Here is a 19,658-nt window from a genome sequence, read left to right on the forward strand (position 1 = left end):
AGCTTGATAGTAGAGTTTTGAAACATTTGTTTATGACGTGCTCCACAAGCCTCACGGAAAGGAAACCAGGACGGCAGAAAGTGGCATCCTGTTTGCTTTCTTTATTTTACAAAACCACAAGTTTTTGTTTTTATTATGAGTTTACACAAATAAAAACAACCCCATTTACAATTTCGAATGATGTCTTATAACCATATCTGTATGACCATAAATGACAGAGTATTTTAATTAGTTTCCGATGTTATACTAAGACAAAATCTTTTGCCTGATTTGTGTCGTGGAAGTCTCACTACTAGTCAAGTCAAGTCACCTTCATTTATAAAGCACTTTTAACAATATAGATTGTTTCAAAGCAGCTTTACAGAGATAATAGGAAATGAAAGTAACAGAGATTGTTTTGGCTTTACAGCAGCTCTAGAATAAAGTTATTGTCCAGCTAAAGTTAGTTTTGATCGATACACTTCCGCCGCAACGTTCATTAGTAATTAACTTGGGGGCCGCTAACATGACACCATCCTAACAAAGAATCCTTAACGCGCTCCGACCCGCTCATTCGCAAAAAAACAGTGCCTGGTGGCTCGAGAACGCAAACCTTGAAATAGGTTCCAAGGTGCAAGTGTTTTTTTTTTTTGTTTTTTTTTTAACGTTACCATCTCCGCATAAACTTCAAAAACGCGAATCTGAAAACGCTGACGTCGTGCACATGCATATTACGTGTTTAGTCTGTAGGTATGCGCATTTGAATATATATGTGCGCAGGTGTGTAGTCTTTCTTTGCAGATTGACCTCACCAAATTACTTGCCTAGCCTTAAAAAAATCATAATACAGATTTTTTTTTTGTCGTTTCCGCATATCCATGTGAACTGGAATCATTTTGACAACGTTTTTCTGTACATAGGAGGGAAGGAGGCCTTCACAGGGGAGAGACTAGTTGACACTTCAGGACTGCGTTGTCGTCGTGTCCAGGCGCAGGTCCTTCATCAGATCTGGATACGTTACAACAGTCCAGTGATGAAATAGCACGTCTTGGAAATGGGATGCCACAGGTGCCACTTCACTTCTCCTCGTGGAAAAGTGAAGTAGACTCTTTTTCTCCTTCTCGTTCATCTTTCCGTGATTTCTTGGAAAAGCATAATATTGAACTTTGTGCATCTGCCATTGTCACTGCATGTTAATAAACTCACGCGCAAAGAAAATTGCATTGTATTCTACGCACAACACGTTAATCAAACCACTAAGTTTCAAAACAGCTGTTGCATTAGAGTAACAAATCCTAAAATGTTTTTGTTGTTCAGGCAACCCACTCGCTAATTTTGAAAATGCACATGCTTTAAATATTGATGATATGATAGGACTATAATGATGAGTGAGACCTTTGCATTCTTGTTGCCAATTCCAGGAAAATTAAACTAGAACACAGTAAATTGAGCAATCAAAGTTCCCAAGATACAACATAATCCTCCAATGCTACTCTGAAATATGACTCTCTTTTAACGCCATTTTAAAGCATAACTGTGAGTCCATGCAGATGAATCACATGGCGTCCCTGATTGCTCTTGAAAGTGCTCCCATCTGGAGTTCGCTGACAGATGATGGAGCGTCCTGGACCACTCTGGCTCTGAAAACTCCCCTCGCTCATCAGTATAATGAGGACGATCATTTGTGAACTCATGCTGTGGCTTATGGCTGCCACCGGAGCTCTCAAGTGATTTCTGCTACAAGAACGTCCACACAGCTCATTACTTTGAATATGTCTGCATACCGCAACCAAGCCTGAGTGTCTCTGGGTAGTGAGGCAGAATAAGTAGGCGGCAATCACATTTGCTTCACCGCAGGCAAAGTGCTGTGTCATTCAGCAAAAACCAGCTTTATAAGCATTTATATGCCTGTGTTAGAGGAAGTTTAATTCAATAGCAAGGACATAGGGGTATGGGACAGTTTTTATTGTAGATTAAAGAACATGTTCACTCAAGAATGAAAATTGTCATTATTTACTCACCCTGATGCAGATCCAAACCGCTTCTCCACCACTGAACAGCTCTTTTTTTTGATGATGTCTAAAAAGGGCTAAAGCACAATTAAAGTGGTCCATAACCTGTGCAATATACAGTACTGTATACTCTACTCTGCTGGTCTGAAATTTAGGTGTGTTCAGGCACATTGTTGTCGCGTTGCTATTTTGAGGCAACTGAAACGCACGCTGATTAACAACCATAGTACGATGCGTCGTTGAAGAAACAAATTAGCTAGTCATGACTACTTCGTACACTTTGTCCCATAGATGGTCTGCTCTTTAACACTTTAACGTCGCGCACAAACTGATCCGTTTTCTCTCTGGAGAAGCGTTCAGTTTTTCCGCTTGCAAATTCTGCCATGGCGCGAGCACAACTGGCTTTTAAAGGGAATGGTAGATGAGACTGTGATTGGTTCATTGCACGTCATGCCCAAAACACAACCATTACTCATTAAGAGAATAGGGAAAACCCTTTTAGACCGCCGACCATTTTTCTCGTCGTTAAACTAGCAAAAATGGATTCAGACACAACCTAAGAGCACTTGCGCCGTGCGCTTTAGACCATGTGCTTAGATCCTTAAAATAGGGCCCAATGGCTTCAACACATTAGCAATCCTTTATGATCTGCAAAAAAAAACAACCATAGAAACAGTGTGTAATTCTAAACTGAACAGCTCAGGGAGTAGTAGCAGCTTTCGCAGTGCCCTCTGAACACCAATGACAGTGCTCATTAGAAAGAAATAATGGCACTCCTTACATGCATTGGCCATTATTAATATGCCTTAGCTTGGGGATGTCACAGGTTAACTACTATTTCATTTCACCTTGGACGACCTCCAGCGAAACATACCTAATACTGCTGTCAGCTCCCTGCTGACAATAGCAATTTAGCGGCATCCACACTTACTACAGGGATAGCATGCTTTTAAAACACGGGAGACCTTGAGAGTTCTGCTGAAGTGACAAACACAATGACCCTCATCACACACTTGCGTGGTCTATCGGCACACACCTTTCAGGCTCTCCTGGGCCTGTGCCTGAGGGCTCGATGAACACCACAGAGGCTGGCAAGAGCAGGCTAGCGACAAAGGGCGGAATTATTAAGATCACACATCGTGGCCAAGATCAATATGAGGGGATAGGTGGGCAAATAAGAGGGAAATAAAGCAGGAGCCTGGAGCAAAGAACCACATAATTGCACTGGCTGTTTATGGCAGGAGGGATGTTTAACCACCAGTGTTGTGCAAGTTACTTCCAAACTGTAATACATTATATATTACTTGTTACTGGTATTTAAAAGTAATTCATTACCTTACAATATTACTTTCTCAGAATTGTAATGCGTTACATTACTCCTGTATTACTTTGGAGTTACTTTCACCAAAATAACTATACAGAAGTAGAACTTAACATTGTAAAATGATTAGGGCTGTAATATGCGATATGAAACCGAAATCGAGACACTCAGATCCACGAACCTGTGAGACAGAATGGCGACACACCCCTTCCAACTCCCAGCGTTATCCATACCGTCCAGATCCAATGCTACCACATCTTTAAATTACTATTAGCCTAGTATTATTTGAAGATAACTTAACATTATAAAATATGTAGACCTACACCACAAAGCTAGTTGAGGATAAATTATTTAAAATTTGGGAATTCCAGCGTTATGGACATGACATTTGCAGACTTGCAGTCAAAACTTATATATAAATTCTCAGAAAATGCATTAATACCAAAATATTGAAACGTCTGTTTATCCATAGGCTCCTCCCAGAAAGGAGTCCAGACATTAGAAAAATATCAGTCTACACATGCGTTTTATATTTAATATTAGGGAAATCGACAGTCATGTGTGACAAAAAAAAAATCTTTAACTTTTAGGAGGCAACGATTTTTTTTTTTTTGTAATTCTGTAAATTACACTGCGCAAATCTAATGAAGAAGGGTTGGCTCTCCACAGAACATAAAATATTCATTTTAATTTATTTTTCGTGTTCGCATTTATGAGGAAAAAATGTTAGAGACGTGACAGTTCTCCGTTACGGACGCGACCGCTCTGAAGCGGCACTAAAAGACTGCTTTAAAACTTTCACAGACACCTTACACAGAAGACACGAAGCCTTTCTTTAAAGTGAATTTCGTTTTGTATTAATTGTACGGACCTGAAAAATATATCTATATTGAAATGTCTACTTGTAAACAGAACAATTCAAAACGAAAGAAAACAGACTGCTCTCTGCTTATGAAATGAAATGTGCATTTCTCTCTGGTGCATTCAATACTGCGAAGATCGCGAGTCAGCATAGTCAACTTCATCTTGACTTTATTAATAAACAATCAACATGTCTCCTTGCTATATTTGACATATGCATAATCATTGCTTTTGCCGGTTCTTTGTGACAGCTTTTAGGTGCTTTATCGGCAGCGCCGCCGCCCTTACATGAACGCGTCACCACCTCACCAAAAACATGATTGCGTGATGAAAACATGAAAAATACCATATAAACATAGCCTAACTGTTTAGAAAGAAAACACAGAACGAATAGCCTAATGCGCATACGTCCATCTCGCGAATGTAGTCTTCTTCATGCCATCTTCACCATTAGCCGCTTTTCCTCTGGCGAGCGTGAGCACAGAGGCCGAAATCATACCTCACGGCACTCCTGTAAAAAATAAATCGCTATACAAATATATCAGACGCTGCCATTTAGTCTTTAATTACAGACTTGGACACCACACGCGGCTATTGACTGACCACGAACAGGTAATTTAGCCTACTTGCATCTTTCATTCGTTAATGTCCGGCGGTCTTGCTGTTTTTTTTTTTTTTTTTTACAATTAAAACTAAAAGTCTGTTGTAACGCAAGCCTTACCGAACATGTACCGAGTAAAATATTACTGAAAATTGATTAGTAATGCCTTACACTACTGCGTTACAGCAAAACGTAATATGTTACTGTAATGCATTACTTTTGTAACGCGTTACTCCCAACACTGTTAACCACACAGGCAGATTAGCATGCGCTAGACAAATAAGGTTACTCGATAATAGGTAGTAAGATAAGATGAATCGCAAAGGTTATTGTTGCTAGGTGGTACTTGTGGATAAATGGTACATATAGGGTGAATTTTGTGGGGAAAAAAAAGCTTACTTTAAAAGCTTACCACTAAGCTAATATTAGAGCTAGGCGTATCACATAGCATTATTTTTGTTTTATGATGTAGCAAAAAAATACTGTAGGCTACAATCAATAAAAAAAATAAAAAATAAAAAAAATTAACCCAGGCTCATTGGAAAAAAAACTTGCCTGCGACGAAATTTCTGCAAAATTACATTGTTGCTTTTTGCACGTTTCCTGACACTTTCAACGTGAAATCTAGTGAGTAGCACTAAAAGTGTGTGCAGTTTTATCTGAATTTGGAAACATTTTATCACGTTGCTGCCTTAAACATCCAAGTTGACTATACTTAAAACAATTAAGTAATTTCAACTTAAATTGCATTAAACTGACTTAACAAAACTGTGACATATTATACCCAAAAATTATTCATACAGTGGACTTCCAGTAAAATTTATAAAAAAAATGGGACCAAACATTAGTCAGACACTTTGACCTGACCATGTTTTACTTAAGTGTTTTTTCTTTAATTGCTAATGTGACCTTTTTACACAAACTGAACAAAATTAAGCATAGATTGGTTGACCTAAATTGGTATTATCTAATTGTGTACTTAAATTTAACAGCTGACAGATACTCAGCATAATTAATTTGTGAGACAGTCTAACAGAAGTATGGACAAAACCAGTGAAATATAAACTGATTTGATAACTGAGTTTTTGTTATATTTTATTACCATTTTCTAAATTATAGCGAATAAACTGTGATAATGTGAGAAACGTTGAAGGTGTTCACAGGATTCATTGCAAGAATAAAAGTTGTTGTGTTTTACTGCCACTACTGTTCATTTCAGCTGGAAACTGCAGTGAATTGAATTTATAGTTATGTTTTTGGAGTTTTGCAGAAATGTAGTCGTTTTTCATATGAGCCTGTGTTGAACAAAATACTTTATCGGAAAGATGAGATGATACAAAAATATTTTTATATTTTATATTTTTTAGTCACATAAACCCTCATAATGGCAGGACTGGAGACACGCTGATGAAGGTCATTCATAATGATTAAAATCCAAATGATTCATAAATGACCCAGGGGATTGTGGGTCTAGTGGCACCTCTATACATGGAAATTGCATTACCAGCCAAAGACACTGTCCAGGGACTCGCACCTCCAACATCAGAACAGACAGCCCGTGCCGCAAGCAATGAGCCATCAGAAGAACAATCAAATATGACGTTAGGCAAGGCAGGACTAGCAGATAAATGGTACAGAGAGGTTTCTTGAATTGCTGATGTGGAATCTTTGGCCATTTCGATATTTGATATATGACGTTGCCCTTGAGGTTGAGAAACAGGGATTGATAATTAACACCCAAGGCGATGTTTAGCAATGTGATTTCCCAAAGGAGCGCAATGGTAAGATGGAACTTTGTGCCATAACAAACAACTGGATTGGTATGAAATACATAAGAGGTTACATTATCATACATAGTACATTTATTGGAAGTTTAAAGTAACGAGTGATGAAGAGAACTAGTGAATAACTTTTATATCTCTGTGTTATTCTACAGAATCTGAGCCTTTTGAGTCCCCTATTAACATACAGTGTGTGTAAATAATGACTTGAACAATGAATAGTGAAATTCTACACATTGACTATCAATGCTTATGAACACATGCTGTTTGTTTAGCCATTTTTTGGACCTTATGTTAAGTTTAAAGAGGACCTATTATGCTTTTTTTACGTTCAACTTTCTTTAGTGTGTATTGCTGTTTGAGCATGAAAAAGGTCTGCAATGTTAAAAGCACATAGTCCCTACAAAGGGAGTTATTCTTTATATCCAGTATTTCGATCTGTAATTAAAACTGTTTCTTGTTAGTATCATGTGGACTTCAAGAGATCATGCTATTGTGCAAAATAAGCAAGCTAACATTCTGTACAATCTTTCATTCCATTTATAAATATATATATATATATATATATATATATATATATATATATATATATATATATATATATATATACTAGTGGTGGGCATAGATTTTTTTTTTTTATCTAGATTTATCTCACTGGAATCTTGGAATTAATCTAGATTAAAATGGCTCATTTGAATTCTGCCGAAGGCATTCAGAATATGTGTGCTACCCAAATAATGACTAAAAGTAAGTCTTTGAGAACGGGTTTCTCAAGCCAGGTGCCGCATTAGACCTGGGGCTCATCTCCTGTCTCCAAAATGCATCACAAACTGCTTGAGAAAGCTGTTCTACTATGATAATTGGTGATGAAAATAAATCATGTTCAATCAGATGTACTTGTGTTTACTAACTGATAGAGCTGTGCTGACGGGTTTGCCTCGGTTGCACTCAAACAGAGTAGTTTGACGACGACTCTTCCCCTGCGCTACATCAGTGCTTGACCCGGGATCTACCGCATTATCTAATGGATGCTTTGCGTTTAGGTGGTACTTGAGACTGTCAGCTGAATGTGTGGAACGCTTTTCAGAGAAGATAACGTAACTTATTTTAGCACAATTCACACCCAGCGGTAATTCAGGAAAACAAAATATCCGAATGCTCCACATGAAACTTTGGTCTTCCGACCTTTTGACATCGTGTCGAATTATTTTGGTTAATATGTGTGAGGGAGACAGAGCAAGACAGATCTTAGTGTGGAGATGGTTCCTGGCTCCGAATTGAGAGAGTGCGCGCGCGACAGGGTCTCTCTCTCTCTCTCTCTCTCTCTCTCTCTCTCTCTCTCTCTCTCTCTCTCTCTCTCTCTCTCTCTCTCTCTCTCTCTCTCTCTCTCTCTCTCTCTCTCTCTCTCTCTCTCTCTCTCTCTCTCTCTCTCTCTCTCTCTCTCTCTCTCTCTCTCTCTCTCTCTGCTCGTTCTTTCGGTTAAACATGTGCCCTTTCACAAGCGCAGCAGTTCATCATTACTCACCGATCAAATAAGACTTTGACGGGACAAAAATTGTCAATGATGGCCTTCTGGACAGCAGTCAGGTCGGCAGTCTTACCCATGATTGCGGTTTTGAATAATGAAACAGGCTGGGAGTTTTTAAAAGCCTCAGGAATCTTTTGCAGGTGTTTACAGTTAATTAGTTGATTCAGATGATTAGGTAAATAGCTCATTTAGAGAACCTTTTCATGATATGCTAATTTTTTGAGATAGGAATTTTGGGTTTTCATGAGCTGTATGCCAAAATCATCAGTATTAAAACAATAAAAGACCTGAAATGTTTCAGTTGGTCTGCAATGAATCTAAAATATATGAAAGTTTAATTTTTATCATTACATTATGGAAAATAATGAACTTTATCACAATATGCTAATTTTTTAGAAGGACCTGTATATTATGGCTGGGACTCGGAGCAGGAGCACCGACAATAAGAGGAATCATTAACGTCGAGGGCATACAATATTGATGGTTCGTAAAACTTAGAACCGGTTCTCGAGTGGAACCGGTTTTCAATTCCCATCCCTACCCCCTATATTGCAATTCGGCTAGGTATACATCCGCGCTAAATATCAAGGTGAAAGTCGTCATAGCTTGCGTAGTATAGACCCAGCTCCCAACCCAATTTTGAGAATAGATTAACGGCGATATTTTCTTTAGCGCCCGATAAGAGTCTCACGTTAACGCAGCACGTTAACGCCGATAACGGCCCACCACTAATATATACGTTTCAATCTAAATATTTTAGCATGTCCCCAATCAGCATCGTTTTTAAATAGTGCGGATGTGAATACATGCGCAAGAGAGCCCCGGAGTATGACGTAACCAGGAACCCATGCTGAATCAAACATCAAATAAAGCTAAACCTATCAGGTGCCATGTCCATTAGTGCATTAGAGCAGCACCTCGAATATCTTTTAATTAGAATCGTTTAATTAGCAGAAGTTATTACTCAACTACATGCACATGACAACATTAATGACAGTCCTATATTGTTGAACCAATGTGACCATGTTCGGGAAACAGTCGTGACTAGCTAATTAGTTTCTCCAACGATGCATCTACTATGGTTGTTAGTCGGCGAGTTATGTCGTTGTATGGGAAACGCACGTTTTTGAAAACAATACCATTATTGTCTGTGTAAACTACAAAAATGCGAATTTGTGAAAATGGTGATGTCAATACTTTAGTCTATAGGCATGAGTACTTGACTTGACTCCCTGTCCATATTTTCCTAACGTTGTGCCACTTTATAGTCCAGGGACATTTGTATTAATAAACCGACCTCATCGTCCACCGAGACAAAATTGATTGATGCTTTTGCCATTTTGATCGTTTGTAGAAGAATGCGCATGGGCGCAGGCAAATAGTGTTTCTTTACAAAGTGACATCAGCAACTACTGGCCTGGCAGCGTAATATATTATTTTTGTGGATCCGTGTGAAAGGTGATTGTTTTGACAACGTCTAACAACTTTACAAAAACGCAAAGGAAAATGTTTTCTGATTTCTCAAATGTGTTGCGTAACATGAGAATGAACCTCATTAGTTCTTGCTGAAGCTCAAATGTGCTGCGTAACACGAGAATGAACCTCATTAGTTCTTGCTGAAGCTCAAACGTGCTGCGTAACACGTGAATGAACATCATTGGATCTTGAAGAAGCTCAAAAGTGCTGCGTAACACGAGAATGAATCTCATTGGTTCTTGCTGAAGGTCAATCATGCTGCGTAACACGAGAATTAACCTAATTGGTTCTCACACGTTAAGAAAGCATGCTTGAGTTTCAGTTTACCATTACTGATGTGTGCGTTGATGAATGTTAGAGATAGACTTCTGTTGTTAACTTTGAGTCTTAGTCTTACATAATCGTTGGGACACACACACACACACACACACACACACACACACACACACACACACACACACACACTAGGGAACAAAGCTGAGATGAGGGATGACTGGAAGATGATTTGAAAGACTGGAGATCGACTTGACTGAGATAACCGCAGTTAGTCATCAAATTTTTTTCTTTAAGACTGTTCATAACTGTTTTAAGTCAATTACATAGAAATGTAGATTGGTCTAATTTGATACTAAAAAGCAAGACTGAGTGCCCCTTGACTAACCGCTATTTGGTCATACTAGTACTAAAGACATAGGCTGAATCTGAAATCACCGAATCTCAGTGTTCAAGATGGCGATACAGTTGCTTTCAAATATGCCATTAAACTAATTGTGTTATTATTCAAGCAACCAGATAAGCATGTCTATACAGTTTAGCAAACTGTGACTAACTTGATCACCAAATCCCTTCAAACTGTTGCCTCACCTTGGCAATAGCTGACCTGAAAGAGAAAACTGTGCACAGAAAACAATTAATGCTAAGGTTCTTCAGTCCTGCTGTGAGATCCAGCACAAACCCTGATCAAACTCACCTGGAGTTAATCAAGGGTTACTAGAAAATTACAGGCAGGTGTGTTTGATCAGGGCTGGAACTAATGCTGCTTTCCAGACAGCTCTGAATTTGGATTTTTCCCACCTCCTACTTGGAAATAACGTCTGAAATACCACTCGAAGTTGGACATTGTTGGACAGATCGATCAACCCCGACCTCAGAAAGAAGTGTCATTTGATTTTATTTCCAAGATGGCGGCAAGTCCAGTTTCAATGAGCATAGCGTATAGAGCTACAGTATGTCAAATGTAAAAAAAAAACTTTAACATTAGACATTTAAGTTTATATAATGATACCTTGATTTTTACTTTTTGTCAGCTGTTTTCAAAGTGAATTGCAATAAGTTATTTTTATTCTGTTTTTGCCATGCTGACTGAAGTGCGACATTTCAACTGGGATATTCTCACTTCCACACATCACCTGGTGTTGGTAAATATCAGCTACTGTAGTATTGCAATATTACACTGCATAGAGAACTCAGCAATATTGGGTTTCTCTCCAGTTTATTTAAAAAAAATATAAAATGTAATATATTACACTACAAAAGACATTTACACAACAAAACACACAGTAAAAGGTAATAGACAAACAATTATCACATAGAAACTACATGTTTTTCTGTGCTTTTCATTCTTTTCCCTCCACCTTTATTGGACCAAATATGATGAAATATTTAAACAATATATTAATTTCGCTGATAAAATGCATTTATAATGCGCAACCCACCAACACCATTCTGATAATTTTGTATTAGAATAAATGTTTGGAAACGATTTGATGCACTCAACATCAGTGATTTATGCTAAAATTATTTTAATCAGTATTGTGATATTAGACGTGTTTTTTGCGGTGTTGGGTTCATTTAACAAAGATCAAATAGAAGTGTGAGGTTATACAGTAATTTTACAAAATTTTTAAGCCTTGTGCTTGCCATTAACCCCGAAGTTCACAGGGCAATAGAACGATTTTCTGTGCTAATCAGAAAGCTTTTTAATTGCAGCTACATTTGACATGTCCAAGTGTGAATTAGATGCATTTTGCGTAAACACAATCATAGTGTTCAAGTCAAACAAAAGGCTACTTTTCTATGTTTATGGCTACAACTAAAATGTATCCAAATTTACATATTCCAAGTAAACAACCTGATAATCGGGCAAACATGCTTGAAAACATGATGAATCTGGCTTTTCATTCTGACAGATATGACCAATGGTAATGAAGAAATATCACTACAATAAACAACAGCCACAAATCTGAAAACACTCAAGCATTTTGCAGTATTAAAGCATGGTATGTGGCTGGTCAGGTTAAAATGTTTTTCAATCTACAGTCAAATTTTTTTTTGCCATTATTTTGAAAATACAATGGGGTTAAAACACGTGTATAAATTCAATCTAAAATTATATTTAACTTAATATGATACATAGTTAACCCAAGAGAATTTCAGTGCAAGATAAACTGCATTACCAAAATACCAATTTCCAAGTATACAGGTCCTTCTCAAAAAATTAGCATATTGTGATAAAGTTCATTATTTTACATAATGTAATGATAAAAATTAAACTTTCATATATTTTAGATTCATTGCACACCAACAAAATATTTCAGGTCTTTTATTGTTTTAATACTGATGATTTTGGCATACAGCTCATGAAAACCCAAAATTCCTATATCAAAAAATTAGCATATCATGAAAAGGTTCTCTAAACGAGCTATTAACCTAATCATCTGAATCAACTAATTAACTCTAAACACCTGCAAAAGATTCCTGAGGCTTTAAAAAACTCCCAGCCTGTTTCATTACTCAAAACCACAATCATGGGTAAAGACTGCCGACCTGACTGCTGTCCAGAAGGCCATCATTGAGACCCTCAAGAAGAGGGTAAGACACAGAAAGAAATTAAGGCGTGGCATGGAGGCAATCAGCCTGTGGCACTGCTGAGGTGTTATGGAGCACCAAGGATGCTTCGATAGCGGCCTTAAGCTCATCCAGAGTGTTGGGAGTTGCGTCTCTCAACTTTCTCTTCACAATATCCCACAGATTCTCTACGGGGTTCAAGTCAGGAGAGTTGGCAGGCCAATTGAGCACAGTAATACCATGGTCAGTAAACCATTTACCAGTGGTTTTGGCACTGTGAGCAGGTGCCAGGTCGTGCTGAAAAATGAAATCTTCATCTCCATAAAGCTTTTCAGCAGATGGAAGCATGAAGTGCTCCAAAATCTCCTGATAGCTAGCTGCATTGACCCTGCCCTTGATAAAACGCAGTGGACCAACACCAGCAGCTGACATGGCACCCCAGACCATCACTGACTGTGGCTACGTGACACTGGACTTCAGGCATTTTGGCATTTCCTTCTCCCCAGTCTTCCTCCAGACTCTGGCACCTTGATTTCCGAATGACATGCAAAATTTGCTTTCATCCGAAAAAAGTACTTTGGATCAGTGAGCAACAGTCCAGTGCTGCTTCTCTGTAGCCCAGGTCAGGCGCTTCTGCCGCTGTTTCTGGGTTCAAAAGTGGCTTGACCTGGGGAATGCGGCACCTGTAGCCCATTTCCTGCACACGCCTGTGCACGGTGGCTCTGGATGTTTCTACTCCAGACTCAGTCCACTGCTTCCGCAGGTCCCCCAAGGTCTGGAATCGGTGCTTCTCCACAATCTTCCTCAGGGTCCGGTCATCTCTTCTCGTTGTGTAGCGTTTTTGCCACACTTTTTCCTTCCCACAGACTTCCCACTGAGGTGCCTTGATACAGCACTCTGGGAACAGCGTATTTTTTCAGAAATTTCTTTCTGTGTCTTACCCTCTTGCTTGAGGGTGTCAATGATGGCCTTCTGGACAGCAGTCAGGTCGGCAGTCTTGCCCATGATTGCGTTTGAGTAATGAAACAGGCTGGGAGTTTTGAAAAGCCTCAGGAATCTTTTGCAGGTGTTTAGAGTTAATTAGTTGATTCAGATGATTAGGTTAATAGCTCGTTTAGTGAACCTTTTCATGATATGCTAATTTTTTGATATAGGAATTTTGGGTTTTCATGAGCTGTATGCCAAAATCATCAGTATTAAAACATTAAAAGACCTGAAATATTTCAGTTGGTGTGCAATGAATCTAAAATATATATTTTTATCATTACATTATGGAAAATAATGAACTTTATCACAATATGCTAAATTTTTGAGAAGGATCTGTATTTTAGTAACATTCATTGCAACACATTGAATAATATTCACTCATTATATAACAAACAGAGCAGATGTATGAGCAGTGCAGATCAATGTAGATTCAAATTAACTGAAAATATGTCTACCTTCGTTATAAGGATTTTTGATCATTATTTCATCTGATCTGCTCTGAACACTTCCATTGACTTAAGGAGCATTACATTTCAAGAAATTAAAAGTCATACATATATCTACCAGAGTGGATTTAATGAAAATACTTACATTGACCATAATTATGAGCAGTTATAAGAGGTTTTGAGGAAATATGTGACATACTTGAGCACTTGTTAATACAATCTTGTGGCCTTTCAGTAGTGTTAGTAAGAAAATAATGTGCTGTAATAAACAATTATGAACCTAAAATATGGTTATAAATGACCTAATGCCTGTAATTTCCTTTTATTATGGAACCCATATCTATAATGCATGTGTGGCATGTTTTCGATTAACAGACAATAATTTCAACTTATACCTTAGTGTACATAAAAAAAATAAAACTTATTTTACTGCTCTTTTTAAGAAGTTTTCCAGTTTGCCAGATTTCATGTGCTATCGGAAATGTTTACCCTTTCCTATTAATTGGGGAAATCTTATTTAAGTCAAAATGTAATGAAAATATTAAATTTTTAATAAAATGTAGTCTCACATTCATTGACAGCCATATAACCAAACATCTGGATTATTGTCCACAGTAACCGACACCATGCCTCAGATACGACACATTGAATTTACTTTAACTGTTTTTTGCTAATGTAATGTCTGACATATTGAACCAACTTAAAGTCAACATGAAACAATATTCGCAACCCAGTGTACTTCATTAACGTGATGTACTTTATAGTATCCCAATCTATAATTATTTCCTAAGTTTCCTACAATTTGAATTTTAAAGGTTCTACAGATATATGATACAATAATGAATGGTGCACAATAAAACCTGTATTATTAAGAAAGTAAATAGGGTCCGTTTTGAGTTCATGTTGACTTAAATCTCACCATGCTGTGAAAAACTGAGCGAGGCAAAAGTATGGGTAGCAAAATATAGCTAGTAGAGTTCACACACATCAATGGTAAAACAACTTTTCCTTGTCTATCTAATGAAGCACTGAGAGGCAATATAAACATTTATTGACTGGACTGAATATACATAGTATGTTAGCCCGCCCGCGCACTCAAGTACAGTATATCAACCCCACATGAACATGGATGGATGCATTTGAGCTCAACTTTATCTACGCAACTGTACACTATTTACACGTAAAACATCAAAACATCAGTGGAACTAAATAAACATGTGGTTTGGAAACGTGCCACATTTTCAAATACAAATACATTTCCTCCGCCCTTCATGACACATATATTGTGCAAAAGGAAAATTATCCCGTCCATTCCTTTGTCCTCTTATTGAATCAAGGAAGCAACATTTTAGAACAAAGGAAAATCAACATCAAGCTCGAAATCTACTATTGCTTTGTTTAACACTGCCATTCGTTCCCTCAGCCCGTGATGTGACTTCAGTCTCACTGCCTGAACTTCGCCCCAAGTGAACTTCGTGTGAGAAAAACATCCGAGCTGAAACCGACCTTGGTCTTTTGTGGAATTCCGGAGGTAATAATATTGTTGAATGAGGTCATGGAAAAACGCTATACATTCAGCCCAGAGACACCTGATCCCAAGTCAGTAGTCCTACCTGGAAGATGTGCCACACTTTTCCAAACAACGACTCAACATTTCAGTCAAGTTCCTCCTGTGACTCTTAGTTCGGAGGCTTTGCACAAACGAAACGGCTTTGTGCATCTATCCAGCGTTTCTTTTTTCTTTAGCATCAGATCTCATCGATAAATAGTTCGGCTCAATAAATAAGTGTCCATAGAAAGTGCTAGGCTACAATTGGAAGTTCCTCTGAAGCAGGTCTCAGATGGGCAAAGTGGCGTTCATCATTTGGACTCGCATCTCCTGAATGCTGTTGAGAATCTTTTTCTGATGACCGGCCAAAGTGACTCCAACCCTCCTAAGATCTCTGCAAAAGAACAACATAACGCTATCAAATATATTTCTGTCGTTGGTTCATTGATAAGGATTAAAAACGCTGGAATCAATCAAGGTTTATCTAGTAATTTGTGAAATTTGAACTTCAAATAATTTTGTAAAGCTATTGTTGCCACTAAATTTGTTTGTTACACAAAATGAAAGAAAATAGCTTAAAAAATGCCTCAAGTAAAACTAGAAAAAGTTCGTCGAGACAAACTTTAAGTTGGCTTGTGAAACTTTGGAAACTTTTTTACATTAGTTTAATATGTAAATTAGTTTAAAGTGTAAATTAGTTTGAAGTAGTTTGAAGTTTAAATTAGTTTATAGTTTAAAGTAGTTAGAAGTTTAAATTAGTTTAAAGTTTAAAGTAGTTTGATGTTTAAATTAGTTTATAGTTTAAATTAGTTTAAAGTTTAAATTAGTTTGAATTTTAAAGTAGTTTGAAGTTTATATTAGTTGCTAGGGTGTTCTGGGTGGTTGCTATGGTGTTGCTAGGGTGTTGTAAGGTATTTTGGGTGGTTGCCAGGGTGTTCTGGGTGGTTTCTAGGCAGTTGCTAGGGTGTTCTAACACCTTTTGGGTGAATGCTAGGTTGTTCTGGGTTGTTGCTAGGCAGTTGCTATGGTGTTGCTATGGTGTTGATATGGTGTTCTAGGCTTTTTTGGGTGGTTGCTATGGTGTTGCTAGGGTGTTTTAAGGTATTTTGGGTGGTTGCTAGGGTGTTCTGGGTGGTTGCTAGGGTGTTCTACGCTATTTAGGATGGTTGCTAGGGTGTTGCTAGGGTGTTTTAAGGTATTTTATGTGGTTGCTAGGGTGTTATGGGTGGTTGCTAGGCAGTTGCTAGGGTGTGCTGGTTGGTTGCTATGGTGTTGCTAGGGTGTTCTAGGGTATTTTGGGTGGTTGCTATGGTGTTTTAAGGTATTTTGGGTGGTTGCTAGGCAGTTGCTAGGGTGTTCTGGGTGGTTGCTATGGTGAACTATTTATGAATTTAAAAGTTGTATGAAAATTCATAAGTGTATGAATTCATGAGTTTATAAGTTTATGAGTTTATGTGTACGAGTTCAGAGTTTATTAATTTATAAGTTTGAGTTCATAAGTGTATGAATTCATGAGTTTATAAGTGTACGAGTTTATGAGTTTATGATTTAATGAGTTCATAAGTTTATGAATTCATGAGTTTATAAGTGTACGAGTTTGAGTTTATAAGTTTAAATGAGTAAGAGTTCAGAGTTTATTCATTCATGAGTTTGAGTTCATAAGTGTATAAATTCATGAGTTCATAAGTGTATGAGTTTATAAGTTTATGAATTCATGAGTTCAGAAGTGTATGAATTCATGAGTTTATAAGTGTACGAGTTCATGAGTTTAGAGTTTATAAGTTTAAATGAGTAAGAGTTCAGAGTTTATTAATTTATGAGTTTGAGTTCATAAGAGTTTGAATTCATGAGTTTATAAGTGTATGAGTTTAGAGTTTATAAGTTTAAATGAGTCTAAGAGCTCAAGTTTAGAGTTTATTAATTTATTATGAGTTTAAGAGTTTAAGTGTAGATAGATAAGTGTCATAGATAGATGAGTTTATTAGTTTAAATGAGTCTCAATGGCTCATATAGTATATAGGATGGCAGTTTGATTCAGTCTAGGGCTTCAAGGAGTATAGATTTGAATTTTTGGCAGTTGGGGAGTTTGAAAATCTGAACATTCCGCAATGTTAAGTCAATGGGAGTTTTTTCGAGTTTTGATTGTCATTTTTAGGAAAAACGTAAGTCCGATCAGTCTGAAAAGACATAGCACACCGAGTCAGAACAGTTTGAGTGTCTGAGCCGAGTTTGGAGTATGTAGAGTTAAAGCTCTAGGAGGAGTTTGATATAGAAATTTCACTGCAGGAAGAATCGGAAGAATAATAATAAGTTTAAATAGGATTTCAGTAAGTTGGCTCTCACAAGCCAACTTAATCATTCTAATATGCTGATTTGATGCTCAAGAGATCATGTAAACTATGTTGTAACAATTAACCATTAGAAAGTGCATCCAAATCAAGAAATGGTGGTTACACTCTCAATCATTTTAACACTAGATGAACAGCCAACAGGCTCTGTGTCCTCCACAACAGATGACTTACTCCAAGGTCATTTGAGTGACTACTTCCAGAGAAGTGTATCCACTTTCCATGAAAAGCTCGGTGTATCGACCCATTTTTATGGCCTCTAACCATTCCTCCACCGATCTGAATACACAGCCCTCGGGGCTCCCGTGCTCCACTAATAAATTGGACACTCTGCGGGAGAGACAGGTACAGTGGTGAACAAATGGATGCATAAACCTGACATTAAAGTTGTAGGTGAAGGCTGGATACTAAACACCTTTACAGATCTGAGCTGACACAAGCAGAATAACGTACCATCTAACAGGCTTTTTTTAAAAAAAAAAGGCATATCACAAATGTATATTGTAAGTTTTTCCCCCTCAACATGTGTTACAATACTATAATAACGGTTATAATAGATAATAAGGTCCAAAAGTCTGAGACCACACAACAAAAAATTCTTCACATTATCCCAAAATAAAAAAAACATGTTTTTATGCCTAAAATAATTGTAATTAACTTGTTCAATAAAAAAATAAAAAATAAAAACATTACTGAGAATGGAAATGAGATGCCGCATCATTGCATTGACGCTATGTGAACGCTTTCAGTGTAAGCCGGTGTCTGAATCACATGTAGTACATGGTAATCTATTAGCCACGCATGAGCATCACCAGGTTCACTGGTCTGAAGAAGCCAAGCTGACATACTTGAAGTATGGCAACGCAACGTGGCGTATCGTTCCCATTCTCAGTATCCAATGTTCAGTTTCCTTTTGAGGGAACATTGAAGCCACGTCATTGCATTGACTCTATGGGAACAATAATACCCACGCTGCCAATACCCACTGAGAGAATGCCTGCACTACAGGTTACACTTGGTGAAGGTGCGAGGAGACAAGGCTGGGCCGAAGGGAAGAACCTGATGCTGGTAAGCTTCAGCCAAAAAAAAGCGAACCTCATGAACCTAATATTTCTATTTGAAAATATGCGTAAGTCTAAGTTTAAGTCTATCGTAACAAATCAATCCTCAAATTGGATTCGAGACATGATGTAAAATCCTGAGTCTCTTACTTGGAGGGGAACATTATCTATAGCCCTTCTGTCCAGGAGAGACTTCAAACTCCTGTGAAAGCAAAGGAATCTGCTCTGGCTTCACCATAGTGGGGAGCATGCCATTGAAACACAGAGAAGGAGACTTGAACTGGACTCTGGAACCTTTCTCTATAGTTCGCAGAACCCAAGCAGCCAACCGAATTGGACGAGAAACCCTACCAGGAACCCTGCCACAGGTCTATCCCCGGCAGGCTGGGACTGTGTGCGGTGCCCGAGCCCCAAGTCTTTGCTAGGGGGAACGCGAGCAGCCACACTGGCCTTCTACTCTTCCCTCCTGGAGCTAAGGTGCAGGACAGGAGGATGAGGGCCCGGCCTGCTGGACCTGGCGAGGGATAAATTGCTAGAATGGTTCTGAATAATCCTTCGCCACCTGAAACCTATCAACAATGGTGTTGGCTGTGCTGAAACCTATCAACGACGTGTTGGCGGTGCTGAAACCTATCAACGACAGTGTTGGCTGTACTGAAAACTATCAACATCGGCGTTGACGGCCTGAAACCTATCAACGACGTGTTGGCGGTGCTGAAACCTATCAACAATGTGTTGGCGGTGCTGAAACCTATCAACGACGTATTGGTGGTGCTGAAACCTATCAACGACGTATTGGTGGTGCTAAAACCTATCAACGACATGTTGTCGGTGCTGAAAGCTATCAATGACGACGTTGGC

The 19,658-nt window shown here is 38.2% G+C and overlaps 1 protein-coding gene across 1 annotated transcript in view; it reads right to left on the reverse strand.

The window, feature by feature from the left end:
• Nucleotides 1-14,873: 14,873 nt before the first annotated feature.
• epha5 (EPH receptor A5) overlaps nucleotides 14,874-19,658 on the reverse strand; it is a 105,851-nt gene continuing 101,066 nt past the window's right edge. The window contains exons 16-17 of the mRNA XM_077243266.1: nucleotides 17,911-18,066; nucleotides 14,874-15,782 (exon numbers count right to left, since the gene is read on the reverse strand). Coding sequence (XP_077099381.1) covers nucleotides 15,677-15,782; nucleotides 17,911-18,066 — 262 coding nt within the window. The 3' untranslated portion in view covers nucleotides 14,874-15,676. The remainder of the gene's footprint in view (nucleotides 15,783-17,910; nucleotides 18,067-19,658) is intronic.

This window comes from Siphateles boraxobius, unplaced genomic scaffold, assembly GCF_051911475.1.
Source record: "Siphateles boraxobius isolate OS27281-9 unplaced genomic scaffold, OSU_SipBor_1 25, whole genome shotgun sequence".
Taxonomy (NCBI): Eukaryota; Metazoa; Chordata; class Actinopteri; order Cypriniformes; family Leuciscidae; genus Siphateles; species Siphateles boraxobius.